Here is a 14,298-nt window from a genome sequence, read left to right as displayed (position 1 = left end):
AAAAAACCCAAACGAGAAACCTGAGAGATTGGCCAGCCGTCACTTGGCCTGACAGGCAATAACTTTGGCAATCTGTTTGGCCAAAAATACTTCTCTTTTTTATGCTTTGGTTTTTCTGGCCAAAAGCGTTGACTTGTTTATTATAAATATTACAGAGAGCCCCTCGGTTTTGGAGCCAATTTTGCATGCTTCACGGCTGTCAGAAAGCGCCGAGAAGAGTTTGCAAATCTTTCTGGCAGATCTCAATCGGGTTTCAATCAAGTTGAAATTAATTTGTGATAGGTTTTGACACTGCTTTAATTGTTAAATGATTTTGTGTGTATTTTGTTAATTAATTAGGTAATGAAAAGCTTTTAATAAAACCGTAAATAGATTTTAAATTAATATTTGTTTTAAATTCCATCTTATTACAAGTCAAAATTAACCTTTTACTAGATTTAATATTTTTTAAAATATTAAACACTTTCTTAAATCTATATTTGTAAGTCCAAAATGAATTAAAAAATGCAAATATCTGAAAATGTAGTAACTTCTTTGATTGAGGCTTTAAATTTAATTCCCAAAAGTTATAATTAGTTCTGTCACTTTCAAAATTTAATTCATTTCTTGACTGATTTTTTTTTTTGTAAAAATTAATTGGTTAAATATTACAAAAGCCGAAGAGACCAAGAGCCTCTAGCGAAGCACTTAATTCGCTTTATTTGATTTTTTGGGTCTCGCTGACTACGGTTTTTCATTTATTTTTTGTTTTGAACAGTTCTTAAATCCAAATCCGGTTCTGATATGTGATTATTATGCTTCAACTTTAACCGGTTTGCAAAGTCAAACATTTTATAATTTTATTCCGTTTTATTTTGGCATTTTTTCTTGCCGCATTTCGGTTTTGGGTTGGATTTTTACATATTCAACGTATTTGACACACATGTCTGGCATTTTTGCTTGGCTCTTCTCTTAAGCCTTTATTCGAGGCATCTTTTTACAGTTAGTAAAACTCTGCTTCCGATTTATAGGTTGGCTCGTTTACATAATGTTGGCATGAAGTTAACAACGATATGGTCTGGGGTTCATAATAGGCTTTTGTTTAGTCTTTGGAGGGGGGACTCATTAGGATTGTTTTTGCTGAATTAACATTACAAAAAATATAAGAAACCAACGCTGAATATGTGATTTTATTAAAAGAAGTTTTATCTATATTTATCTCAAGCTTATTTCCTTTATTAACCATCTAACCGCGCTTGATTTTTCCTCCATCTTCCGCATATGAATAAAAAGAAATTACATGTGTTAACCGCAATCCTCCGGGAGCTAAAACTGTTTAATTTATTACCCCGGAAAACTCAAGGTTAACACTGCAACTTGACGTCTTTTCCTCAATGACTTCCCCAGTTTTTTTTTTTTTTTTTTGCAGTTTCCATCAGCGTTTCCCATGCGAAAACATTGCGAAAAACAAAGGAAAATCATTAAAAACCCATCCATATACATATGCAACTGCTTTTTGGACTTGGAGAAAGATATATGTATGGTACACATAACCATATATAACCGAGAGAAAGAAGAAAAAGAAGCAGCATCGGCGACTGCGTTAATTATGTGCATTTAATGCTTTAATTAATGTTTTCTATCGGCAGATGAGACCGCCTCGCTGCAGTGAAAGTTATAAACACTTAATGGCAAATGGAAAATGACTTAGATGTATATATAGTTTTTGCCCGTAAATTAATAATTCCAAATGTTAATTGATCAACTCGCTAACTTGTTGTGCGTTTTTATTATTTCTTTATTGGCTCTTCGAGTGGCCAAAAAAAAACAAGATATATATTTGATTACGGTCTGAAATTGAAATCGAGGCGTGAAAGTGTATCTTGAGGATGTCGTGGGATGCTCGTCGGCCTCTTGTATCTACCGCAAAATGGTAATGAAAGAAAGTAAACTTGAAGCTCTAAATATATCTAGCCATAAATGGTCGATAAATGATGATCTTAAGAAGGAAATCCAACAACTGTAGAGCTTTAATTGTTAATTGTTTGCCAAAAACTGTAAAAGGAGAGCTCAAGAGGTGTTAGAATATCTCAAGGGGAGATTTCTAAAAGGTGAACAAGATTTATAGGCATATAAACATATACAAAAATAATATAAGAATTTCAGAGTATATATTTGAGGCTAAAACCTAATAAATTTTGTGGCCTAGTTCCTCAATAATTATTTATAAAATAAGCATAATATTATTAACAATATTATTTAGGAAATAATACTTCTAAAACCTCTAAGGACACAAATGTTACTTAAAATATAAATAAGTGCCAAGTATTTAAAAAAATGTTATTACTCTTCTAAATGCTAGTCGAAAAGGTAAGGTATTTGATGAGGTCTTGTGTAGAAATTAATAGACAAAGGTTCAATAAAATTAAAGCAACACACACTTAACAAATTTATTATTTAAAAATAAATAAAAAAGACTAACAAAAGCTCAATTTATTCTTCCTACAAATAAAGATAATTATATAAGAATAAATATAATAAAACACAGACTCGATGTCTTTAACCTATAATCAAATCGAAAATAAAGATAATTATCTGCCAAATTGATTTTGAGATGGTTATCAAAAAGATATAAAAGACACATTAAATAAATAGCTCGAATCCACGACAATGAAACGGTAGTTCGTCGTAGTTCCCCTTCAAAAACCTAGGAAACGTATCAAATAAATATTTGTATTTCTATGCGATTATAAATCAAACCAATTTATGGTTTTTGTCTCTATTCAAAATATAACAGTCATGGCCAAAGTCACTAATTTAAACTGATGTTTTATTTATGAACTTCAGCAGCGATTCTTGAAAGCGTTGACAGAGAATCGAACCTCGTGGATATATGTATATCTCCATATTACCCCCTCTCCCTTTGGTTGTAACAATGGCTGAGATATTTCTGGATCCATTCCGAGCACCTGCTTATTAGTTTCTGGTTCGCAAAGAGAGGAAAGAAATTTGCAATTTTAATGACGTTCGGTGGGGTTTCGCCACAACCTTATATAACCCCGACGAGTGCGAAAAGAAACCCCTTTGGTTCGGCGATCTCCTCCGGTGTTAGCTCATAATGGCAGTGCGCTCAGTTTATGGCCCAAACTAAACGTGCACTTGGCTTCAAGTCGCAAGTCGCAAGCCGCAACTTTGGCTTTTGCTTTTCCTCTTGGCCGCCATAAAAAAAAAGGTCGACAAGAAATTTCAATTTCAAATTTAAGGCCTTTAACTTTCGCTTTCCTTTTCGCGAGCAAGAGAATTCCTTCCAACATTTTCCTACCTTTCCTGCCTGGCCAATTCCAATTAGCCGGCTAGACCAGCCTTAGCGGCTATCCACACAAATAATAAATCAAAATCTAATAAAAATACTCGAAGTACAAAAAATGTGTTGCATGTGCTAATGTTGCAAATGCAACCGGTTGCAGGCAAAAAAAAAATACACAAAAATAAATGAAAAACGAAAATAAAAGATAGAAAAAAGAAAACCCCGAAAAAAACAAAACTGCCAACGACAAGCCAGACATCGACTTTCCATTTTCAAATGTGTGTTTGCTGTGTCCACTATATATATTTTTTTGCTGGGTCTGCAGCCTTGCAACTGACCACTGCAACAGCAACAGCAGCAGCAACTTGGACATCGCAACAACTTTTCATTTCGTTTTTCACGCGGCGCATGCCAAAAAATAAAGAAAAATGAAAAAGAAGCCACCAAATGGCCAAAGATTTTTGATAGGGCATTAAATGGGGATATAAGGTCCCAGAACTAAGGCAATGGGTTGGTTTAGGGAGAGATTTAGAGGCCTTAAGGGAGACTTAAGGGAGCTTAAAGGGAATTATTAGATGAGGTTTACGATAGAATAGTTTCTAGGGGATTTAAAATATATATATTTTCCCTAAAAAGTGTATATCCACTGCGACTTGAATACCTTTTCTATTGATAATGTTTTTTTTTCCAGAAAAGTGCCAAAGACTGTGGCAGCTTGGGTAATGTCTGAGCTCTGTCTACGCAGCTGGATGTCCCGGCACCCCGCACACTTCTATCGCTTAACCCTCCCTCTCCTTAACCCTCTCTTGGCCAGAGTCTATAAAAAACACAGGGGAGTTGTAGCCAAAGTTGTGTGGCAAGTGGCTGTGTGTTGACAATATTCGAGCTCTGTTGTGGCTGTTTGTTGCCTCAGTTGACCGGTCTTTGCCTTTCGTGTTGGCAAATAAAAAACGAAGAACTTGTAGCCATAGAAGAAGCTACCTGTATTTGTAGTTAGTTTTTGGTAAAATGTATTTATTTTAGCTGGTTTGTTAAAAAACTCTCATATATCCATTAGTTAGTTTTACACCTTAATAAAACTCCTTTTTGAGAGGCTTTCTGGGCTTCTGATTACATGGAAATATATATCTTTTTATCTTCTATTATAAATTATAACCTTTTCTGTACCGGAAAGTCTTGACTTTTTTCTGTGTGCATTATTAGTGGGCGCAATGTAACTCAATTGCACACTTGTTGCTCTGGCTTTTCCTTTCCACTCGCAAGTCCAATAATAACAATAATTGTTCAATGCCTTTTTTGGCCAAAAGCAGCGGAAATGTGGCCCGTTGCCGTTGCCACTGCAATTGCTGCTGCTGCTGCTGATTGTCCATAGTTTGTGTATTTGAAATGGAGAAACGACAACGACTACGACGACAGGTTGCAAGCCGCGGATTTGTTAATAGTTTTGAGCACACTTTGCTGTATTTGCCGCTGCCTCAAAACGGAAGCAAAGCCCAAACAAACGAAAAGATAAATAAAAATGAGTGAAAAAATAAATGAAAAACAAACCGAAAGCCGCCAAAGTTGCTCATGTCGATGGATGATGACTCAAGCATAAAATTCTAAAGGGTCTTTGGCAGGCGGAAAAACGCAGAGGAGAAAAGACCACGACTCTTGATTATGCGAGCCAACGTGAGTCGTGAATGTACTTCCGTTGAAGCGGACTTTGTCGGATCTTTTCTATATACATACTTAGTGTATATATCTCTTAAGATCTCAAGAGACAGGGAGAGGAAGTCCAAGTGCAGCGGAAGCTGCTAAGGTGTTTAGTATCTCCAAGTTAATGCCTTCAAACAGCGTGAAAAGTACCATTAAAATATATAGTTAACACAAAAGGTTCATAGGCACTTTTCGGAGATCATAAATCTTACAGACATTAATTAACATTTTTAGATAGAACTTCAACGCTTTTGGGGAATACAGTGACAAAAAAATTAGAAGCAAATAAAGGTTGGATTTTTCTAAAAATATTTAAAATTATTCTTAACTCCCTAGACAGCTCTAAAACCATATTTTCTCAGATATATCTTTCTTGAAAGCATCTTCACATAAAAATATCAATTAAACCCAAGACAGCAGAGAGACAGCCAGGCTTTAATGATGATTCTACCTGCATAATTCCCCCCTGGCAGTCGTCATGTTTGTTCAATCATTTATCACTTTTGTGCAGGAGAGACAAGACGCGTGGGCAAACACAGTCTCGAAGAACAAAAACAATGAAATATAGTTCCTAAAACCCTTCTCCTTGCAAGTTAAATGCAGTTTTTTGACCCGCTTCCAGCGTTGTGTTAACTAATTAACCGTTAACAGCACTTGCCGCCGCCTCGGAAATTGTCAACGTCATCTAAGTCAAGTTAATGGTAATGTGTTGTTGTTGCTTTTTTTACCGTTTGAAAACTGTCATATTTCTTGCGGCCAAAAGCAGTTAATTTGTTATTATTTTTGACATTAATTTGTTGTTGATTTTGCTGTAATTTATTCATTTATTTAAATAAGCAAACTGGAAATTCTATTTCCCGGGGGCCAAAAGGGAGTTGAAAATGAAGTGGAAACATTTTTGGGGGGGACTAATGGTAATAAAAAATTAGTTAGAGGATCTTTAAGTTAGGGAAAAAGAAGAGATAAAGAATTAAAAATTATTTGGAATGCATAAAACAATATATCTTCAGCTAATTTATATTTTATATACATCTAAAAGTATTTATCTTATTTTTATTACACTCTTTCACTGTTAAATTTTCTTAAAAAGAATGTCTTAAATTGTTACCATTTACCCCCCTTTGATTAATAATTATTTTACTGCCTTCACCTGCAGCCCCCTTGAAGGTTAACTCAAAATTAAACTCAAATTATGCAAAAGTAAGGCCAAGTATTTGCGGAATTCACGCAATTTCCTGTTGTCCAGCAGCTGCGGCCAAACATTTCGGAACGTTTATGTTTTACCAACCAGAAAAAAAAAAGGTTTTTTCTGGCTAATTACGCCACTCGCTATCATTAACACATTTCTTAGTCATCGTATTCTTTCGACCCAGTCTTTCCCCAGTCTCTCTCAGAGCTCTGACCCAATTTTCCCTGACAAATAAAATAACAGTAGCCAGCGTCCAGCGTTGGAATCGAGGCGAAATTAACATTTCTTGCTGCATTTTTTTCAGGCCGCTGACAGCCGCAAGTTGCAATTGCAATTGGCCCGCAATTAAATGTGAGATTAATTTGCGGATCAGGAAAATGCAAGTGCTGGCGGGGGAAAATTGGGCTGCAAAAATGGGTTAAGAAATGAAAATGCAGTTAAGGTTGGTTGGTTTTATGGTTAAAAAGATATAGTAATCGAAAGTTGGGAGGTTTTAGGGGGAAGAAGTGAGTAAATTGCAATCGGGAAAATATATTAGAAACAGTAAAAAATGGTTTAAAAATAATATATTACTTATTTATGGGAAAACAAATATCAAAAGTGTAATAAAAGAGAAAATTAATTACTTATTACTTGACTGAAAATCTTGAATAAAACAAATAAATTTTCCACTGTAATCCATTAAGAATTAATTGTCTTAAGAAACTTGTAAGCTAAAGTTTAATTAAAGGCACTTAACATGAGCTTTAAGAGCCAAACCCATTTTACTTTTAAACCAGAACCTAAAAGCTTTTGTAAAACTCAATTAAAATGCCACAGATAAATATTCTAGAGAACCTAAAAATGTATTTTAATTAAAGAATTAATTAAGTATAAAAAATCTTCCAATCTCTAAATGTTTCTGGTTATTTTAGGCAAAACTTAAGAACCTTTAAGGTGTGGTTAATTGTAAAATTTACTTTCAGTTACCTAATTCATATATTTTAGCTAGTTTTTTATGCAAGTTGCCTTAACAACTTCATTTAAATTATATTTTAAAACCCAGCCTAGAGAAAGGTGTCTTGCCAATTGGCCAAAGTTGTATATAACGACAAGTGCGGCTTTCGACGGAAACCATTAAAGGAAATGACCGGAGCCCAAGCCGCCTTCACCTTCTGCCAGGTGCTAAAAAAATAACTGCAAAATCACTAACAAAACCACCAACAAAACCGTCAACAAAATCACCTACTAAACCGACCCGAAGGCCGAGGAAAAGTGTCGCCAACTGTATTTTCACGTAGAGTGTGTCTGGTTCGACACGTTTTGTAATGGAACAACTGACCGAAAGTTCACACGCTTTTTATGGTGGCCACATTAACGTGGCCAACAAATGTTGGCAAACGTTTCTTGAGTTTGAGCCACGAATTCAGCAGATCATCATCATCAGCAAACAAAAAAAGAAAAACAAACAAGAAAGGAAGCTAACTTCGGCACGCCGAAGTTTGTATACCCTTGCAGATATTTTTTCATTAAATTTTACCTATACTTATTGTTTAGAGTTTGACAGTTACAGTTTTACATTCCCAGTTTTACATTTTCTCTACATCTACCGATCGGTTTATATGGCAGCTATATCATATAGTTGTCCGATTTTCATAAAATTTATACCAAAGTTCTGAACTAATAATATAAGCTTATATCTCAGAGTAGATAAAAATAGGTTGAAAAACAACGAAGTTATAATGTTTTTTCTATTAATTTCCCGATCGTTCCTATGGCAGCTATAAGATATAGTCGTCCGATATTCATAAAATTTTTACCAAAATTCTGAAATAATATACAATGGCGATATCTAAAAAATGGTGCAAAAATGTTGAAAAACAGCCAAGTTATAATTTTTTTTCTAAAAATTTATCGAACATTTGTATGGCAGCTATATGATATAGTTGTCCGATCGGGCCCGTTCCGACATATATAGCAGTGAGAGTATATAGAAGACTATATGCAAAGTTTCATTCAGATAGCTTCAAAACTGAGGGACTAGTTTGCGTAGAAACGGACAGACGGACAGACGGACAGACGGACAGACGGACGGACAGACGGACAGACGGACAGACGGACATGGCTAGATCGACTCGGCTGTTGATGCTGATCAAGAATATATATACTTTATAGGGTCGGAAAGGTCTCCTTCACTGCGTTGCAAACTTCTGACTGAAATTATAATACCCTGCAAGGGTATAAAAACCATCAGAAGCAGCAGGCGGCAATTAAAATGAGCGCGAAAGTAAAACGTTTTACAGTTAACAAAAGAAAATATAAGAAAAGGTGCACTGAGAGAAAATATTTGTAAAAATAGGGAAAAATAAAGGTTCTTTCAATATAAATAGAAAAATATAAAAACCAGTAGGTTAAAAAACAAAGCTTAGAAAGCACTTAAATTATAAAAAGAAGCTTTTTTACTATATATTTCTCCCAGTGCAATTGCAGCCGATTTCGTCTTCTTCAAAAAAACAAAAACCAACAACAAATTGCTTATTTAAAAGTCATCAACAAATGGTTTTTATTGCTCTCATTATCTGGCTTGGCTCTCTCACATTTCTTGTTTTTCTTTTTTGCTTTCGCTGATTTTTTTTCAAGAAGAAAACATTTTTCGTGCCAAAATTAAGCGAAAATTGATAAGTTTTTCGGTTCATAATCATAATCATGCGAATTGCAGTCCAATTAAATGCAAATCAGATCGTAAAGGCCGCGTGCCCTGGTCGCCGCCCCAATTAATCTCCGCCGCCGAGAGAGATGAAATATTGAACAGTGTCTCAGGGCCTTAATTACTTTATTACCAGGGAATGAAAAATATAAAAAAAAAAATACAGAATCAGGACTGGAGAAGGCGGCGGCCTTAGCGGTACTTTGGCTCAAGGGGCCGGCAAGAAAAATAAAAAATAAAATTAACCAAAAGACAAATCGCTTACGCCCTCTGCTCTTGCATGTTCGGGATTCTTGCCGTTTCGGGAGGCCGACATAACAATTTAGTGTAACGATATCCGTACGAGATACAGCCTATATGTACCGAACATAAATATGGGCGAGATATATGGCCATGAAAAATAATTTAATTTATAACAAAGCTCAGAGTCAGGGCAGGGATGTGGACAGTGGTTTGTTCTCTGTGTTTACTTTGCTTTAAAAACAACAAGAAGACCAAGAGTCCCTTAAAAGTGTTAAAATATGAAGGCTTACTATTGATTTTTAAGAACCTTTTAAGCATGTTTACCTTAAAAATATTACTTTTCATTCTCTTTTACATTTACCCTTCAGTTTTAGTTTCAAAAAACCTTAGAAACCCTCTACAAATCCACCTGCAATCTTAAATTACTTGAAATTCTCTTGATCCCCAAAACAATTCCCACAAAGTCTGGCCCCACTGTCTCGTGTTTCAATACGAAATTTGACGATGGCCCCACAGCAAATAAGTCGGAGCTGCCGGACAGAAGAAGGCTGAAACCGGAGGCCACACAGAAGAGGCGTACCCGAAGCCCCCGAAACGAAGAATTAATATTAAAAGCTCCCGACTCTCTTTTCTCCAGAGCCGCAGCTGTCAGGCCTACAGATTGAACACTGTACAGGGGAAGTACATACAGTGAACACAGAAGGCGGCCACGCAATGGTCAATGAAAAATTAATTAAAAAAGTAAGCAAGAGAGGAAAGTAACTAGGAGAAATGGCTCATTACAATGATTACAAATATGAATACGAGTGAGTCAGGCTACGTGAGGAGCATACATATGGAGGAGAATATAGAGAGAATCAAGAGAATCGAGGGAATCTATAGAACAAGTCCACAAATTGATTTGTGCGGAGAGTGGAGCGTGCAGAATTGACCCACTGTAAGTCTGAGAATGCTATGGAGAATTGGTATAACTGCGCTTCGGTCGGCTAACTGTGGCAAGACCTCAATCCAGATACAAAACGCCGCTTGGCACGCTCGCATTTCTTCTCGGTTCTCGGCTCTCGGTTCTCAATTCTCCAGCTTCGATTACCAGCTTTTTGAATTAGTTTTTTTGTTATTATTTTCCTAAGGCAAATTGGTTAACTAACTAGTGGGTTAATTGCTTTAATTATTGAAGTTTGAATAAAGCGAGAGTTCAAATTAGTCTGAAAGGGGGAAAGTTTGCCTAAAGGCCTATAGTAATCTTAACATATTATGAGGTATAACTAGTCTTTGAATATCTAAAGATTTCTAAGGGATTTATAACTAGTAACTTAGGGAAAAGCTTGTATATTTTTTAATATTTTTTCCGGTGCTTTTATTAAATTTAATTTAACAGAAAGAAATGCAACATATCATAAATAAAAAGGGAATGAAAACCTTTTGAAATACAACACAAAGATCGGGGAAACCCCCTCCTTAAATAAACCATAAAGAAGTCAAGAAAAACTCTAAAAAGATTAAAGAACCATCAAGGAATATACTCTGTTTTATATGATTCATTTATGGTGAGTGTTATTCTGGGATAAATATATCATCTCAGCAGAGTAAGCTGTTCAGACAGAGACTGTTTATGCATAAATCCCCTAATTCCAGTAAACAAAAAGGAAGTCCAGAAATATAAGATAACCAAAACTAAGCAGCACCTTTGCTTGCAAGATGTAAAACCTTATCAAAGAACCCGAAAAACAAAACCAGCCACCGATGCAAATATTTACATGAAGACTCCGATAAGACACGATCTAGAAATGGTTGTAAATTCGGTTGTAAAACCGATATTTGCTGAGATAATAAACACATTAAAAAAAAAAAAAAAGAAAACTGCTGTGGTTCACGGCATTGTGCTCTAGATACTGTGGAAATTTTTAGATACTTATTTTTTTGAGGGGATTTAAGCCGCCGCCGCTGCTGCATTCATCCCATTTCTATGGGCAACGCCCCTGCCCGGAAGCTTTCAACTCTCCGCAGCTCCGTAAAATGTGTTGCAACTGGGTAAATGCAGCTACTTTTACTTTAGACCAATCTCTTTTCCTTATTTTTGTTAGTTTTTTTTTTAACTCTGCTTGCATAAGATACTCGTACCAGTCTTGGCTGCCACACACGCCCCAAAAACCGGTGACACTCCACCCGCCTCCGCAGCTCTCCTTTTTTGGGTCCACTCTGACTAGACTCGGGTCCACTCCAAGATGCTGCCGCGCTAATTCAAACAAATTGCAGCATAAATGCATTATAAAAGCGGCAGAGGAGCAGCATCGGGCGACACAGTGTGACAGTAATAATGTCACTCGCGCAGTATGGATATGGATATGGATCTGGGTGGGGGGATATACCCATATATACACCCATATAGGTGGAATAGAGCACACCGAAGCGTGAATGTGAATGTGAATGCCAGTGATAAATTAGCCAGCTTCAGCGGTTCGACGATGTGTGGGCAAGGCCACAGTGGTCAGCGGGGACGGGAAATGTGCTTAAATATCTATAGCATGGAATAAATTCTATTAAATATTAAATTATGTTGTTTTCTATAATATATACAAATTATAATCTAAAATAAAATAAGCTTTCTATCTAAACGTTTCCTTTTGTGAATTCAAAATTATATAAAGTAACAAGTAACAAGGAAATATACGCTCAAAACCCTCCATTACAACCATGACGATGCAATGAAAATCGTCTGGGGGTTAACCCACTGTTTTTCAGTTCACCTTCCATCTGGGGGTCAGTGAACCCCACTGAACCATAGTTTTCCTCGCCTCGGTCCGCACTAATTGATTGTTCTACTCCATTTGATAAGCTCTCCTCTCCCCCTCGCGAGAGAGGGGCAATTGCTCATTTGTGGCACATGGTAATGGTTAATTTGCTCGCCACATGCGACCCACTGTGCTGCATTGCTGCAAGTTGCAAGCTGCAAGCTGCGGTGGCAGACAAGCAAGTGTTTTGTGGCAATGTTGCTGCAGCTAATTTGATTAATGATAAGCCGGACTTAACTGACGACGATTGTGATTCATTATGTGCGCACAAGGCAGGCACACTTAGCAGGGATCTGGGGATCTATCGGTAGCGAATTTTCATTAAATAGATTAGGGGGAAATGCACACGTTCTGAATATCTACATATATGTGTATGTACGATCCGAGTCGAATCAAAGAGGCAGCATTATTTTATTAGAGCGAACAGAACAACAAGTGCCCATTGTAATTGAAGGCCCAATTGAATAGTTCCCCTGCGTTGCGCGATGTATCTACGAGATACAATTTCGCTGGCACTGCCTTTGATTATATGCAATGAGCCATTTCCTCCACGAACTGTGCTCTCCAAGTGTATATGCTCTATGTTCTCCAAACTGGAGTCTAGAATCTGGCTTTTAACTGAACGAAAAACCAAAACAAAAGCTAGGTGGAAATGGCCTCATGTGGCCAGTTAAGTAGTTAATAGGGTAGCTATCCTACGAGATGTGTTATTAGCTTCACTTTTCCTATATGGGTTAAGGAGGAGCTCTGAAATGGGCACAGCTTTTCCCATAATTAATTTAAGGAAATGAAGGCTTTAGAGGACTAGTTTTTATAGACATTTTTAAGAACTTTATAAAAATTTTAAAGCAAAGTTAATGAAAGGATTGAATTGTTACGGAAAAAAAGGTTTTGAATAAAAAGCAATTTAGTGAGTTATCAAATTGATATGTTTTTCTATATTTTTAGTTATTTTTTGATTCAGCAGCAGCAATTTATGTGCATTTATTAAAACAATACGAATATATTGCATATTTTTGGTTCAATTTCTTTGATAATCTGTGTCTCTTGGTAATGTTTAGTAAGTTTTAGTAAATTATAGACAGGAGCCTCTAGCCCGACTGGGCCTTCTTGAGCTTCGCCTTTTCCTTTTCGGCCTTCTCCTTCTCCTTTTGCGCCTCTTTTTCGGCCTTCTCCCACTCCTTGCGTGCCTCTTTGCGGGCCTTTTCCCGCTCCGCCTCCTCCTTCTCCAGCTGGGCATCCCTCTCGCGACGCTTGCGATCCCGCTCCTTGTCACGCTCGGCCTGGACCTTGGCCTTCTCCTTGCGAATCAGTTCGCGGTCCTTCTGCTGGTCCTCGAGCCGTTTGATTTCGTCCTTTTCCCACATCTCGAAGGCCTCGCGTTCGGCGGCCAGGCGCTGCAGTTCATCCAGCTCTTCGTCCGAGATGCCTTCGTCCATGTCGCGCTGCATCAGCTCCACCTCGCGCTCCATGGCCTCCTTGGCATGCCGGCGGCGAATCGCAAGCTCACGGGCCTCGACGGCGTCCTGGTGTCGCTCTTGGCGCGCCTCCCTCTCCTCACGACGGCGCTCCTCCTCGAGCTCAAAGTCCTCCTTCTCGTCCTCGGTGTAGGGATACGGAGGTATGCTCCAGTTAAGGCCGAGAATGCCTGCGATCAGGGGTGTACGTCGCTACGAGTACATATATTTTATTTGTAACGAATTCTACCTGAAGATATGGCCATTCCCCAGCCTCCGAAGGCCGCCAAAGCTCCAGTAATCAGAATGATGTTGTAGCGAGTGTTCTTGGCGTGCCAGGCTCTCATGAAGTCGCCCTCGGGCATGGGACAATCGTTGAAGACGGCATGCTTTCCGCCGCTGGCAAAGGTTCCCGGCTTACGCTTGGCGCCGGGACACTTGGGCGGCGGTGGAGCCGCTTGCCTGGAGTTGGCAGTTGGCGTCTTGGCCGCCTTTAGGTGCTGGCCAGTATTGTGGATCAGCACACGGCTAAAACGCACTACGGGAAGGTGGAGTTTTAATTGGAAAATTTATAACCTAAGCTGATTTATAAGATTGAGCTTGTCTTTAACTCACATCCCTTTTGGAACTGCTGTGTGGCCGCTGCTAAAAATCTGGACATGGTGTTCCTTAATGTCAGCTCCTTGAGCTTTTCCTGCTTTAATTTTTTCACTATTCCTCGGGGGAACCTTGTGCGAACTTGGTAAAAATAAAGGCTTTTCTTTGCCAAGTGTTTTTGTCTGATAAAATAGAAAATTTTTATTAGAGCGGCCAACTTAAAAATCACAATTTGTTGTGAAACTCAAATGTTGCTGCGTCAAGCCAAAAGTTTATTACTTTTTGAAGCCTAAAATATAGCAAGGAAATATATTATAGAAATATCTAACAACTTTTAAGATCCCATAAGA

The 14,298-nt window shown here is 37.6% G+C and overlaps 2 protein-coding genes and 1 long non-coding RNA gene across 3 annotated transcripts in view; 1 reads left to right on the top strand and 2 right to left on the bottom strand.

Annotated features, from left to right (window-relative positions):
- a (arc) overlaps nt 1-14,298 on the bottom strand; it is a 43,304-nt gene that overhangs the window by 25,818 nt on the left and 3,188 nt on the right. The window lies entirely within an intron of this gene.
- Nucleotides 9,502-10,872, top strand: LOC138928061 (uncharacterized). Its single transcript, XR_011444556.1, has 3 exons — nt 9,502-9,908; nt 10,481-10,649; nt 10,738-10,872. It is a non-coding gene; the product is annotated as an uncharacterized lncRNA (long non-coding RNA).
- gom (gomdanji) lies at nt 12,801-14,206 on the bottom strand. The gene is made up of 3 exons (XM_017181708.3): nt 13,967-14,206; nt 13,602-13,889; nt 12,801-13,542 (listed from the first exon to the last, which is right to left on the bottom strand). Exons 1-3 carry the CDS (start codon nt 14,010-14,012, stop codon nt 12,986-12,988), a joined length of 891 nt encoding a protein of 296 aa, XP_017037197.1. The 5' UTR covers nt 14,013-14,206; the 3' UTR covers nt 12,801-12,985.

This window comes from Drosophila kikkawai, chromosome 2R (genome assembly GCF_030179895.1).
Source record: "Drosophila kikkawai strain 14028-0561.14 chromosome 2R, DkikHiC1v2, whole genome shotgun sequence".
NCBI classification, from domain to species: domain Eukaryota; kingdom Metazoa; phylum Arthropoda; class Insecta; order Diptera; family Drosophilidae; genus Drosophila; species Drosophila kikkawai.
Note: the sequence above shows the minus strand (reverse complement) of the source record. Positions and strands in the feature narration are given on the sequence as shown.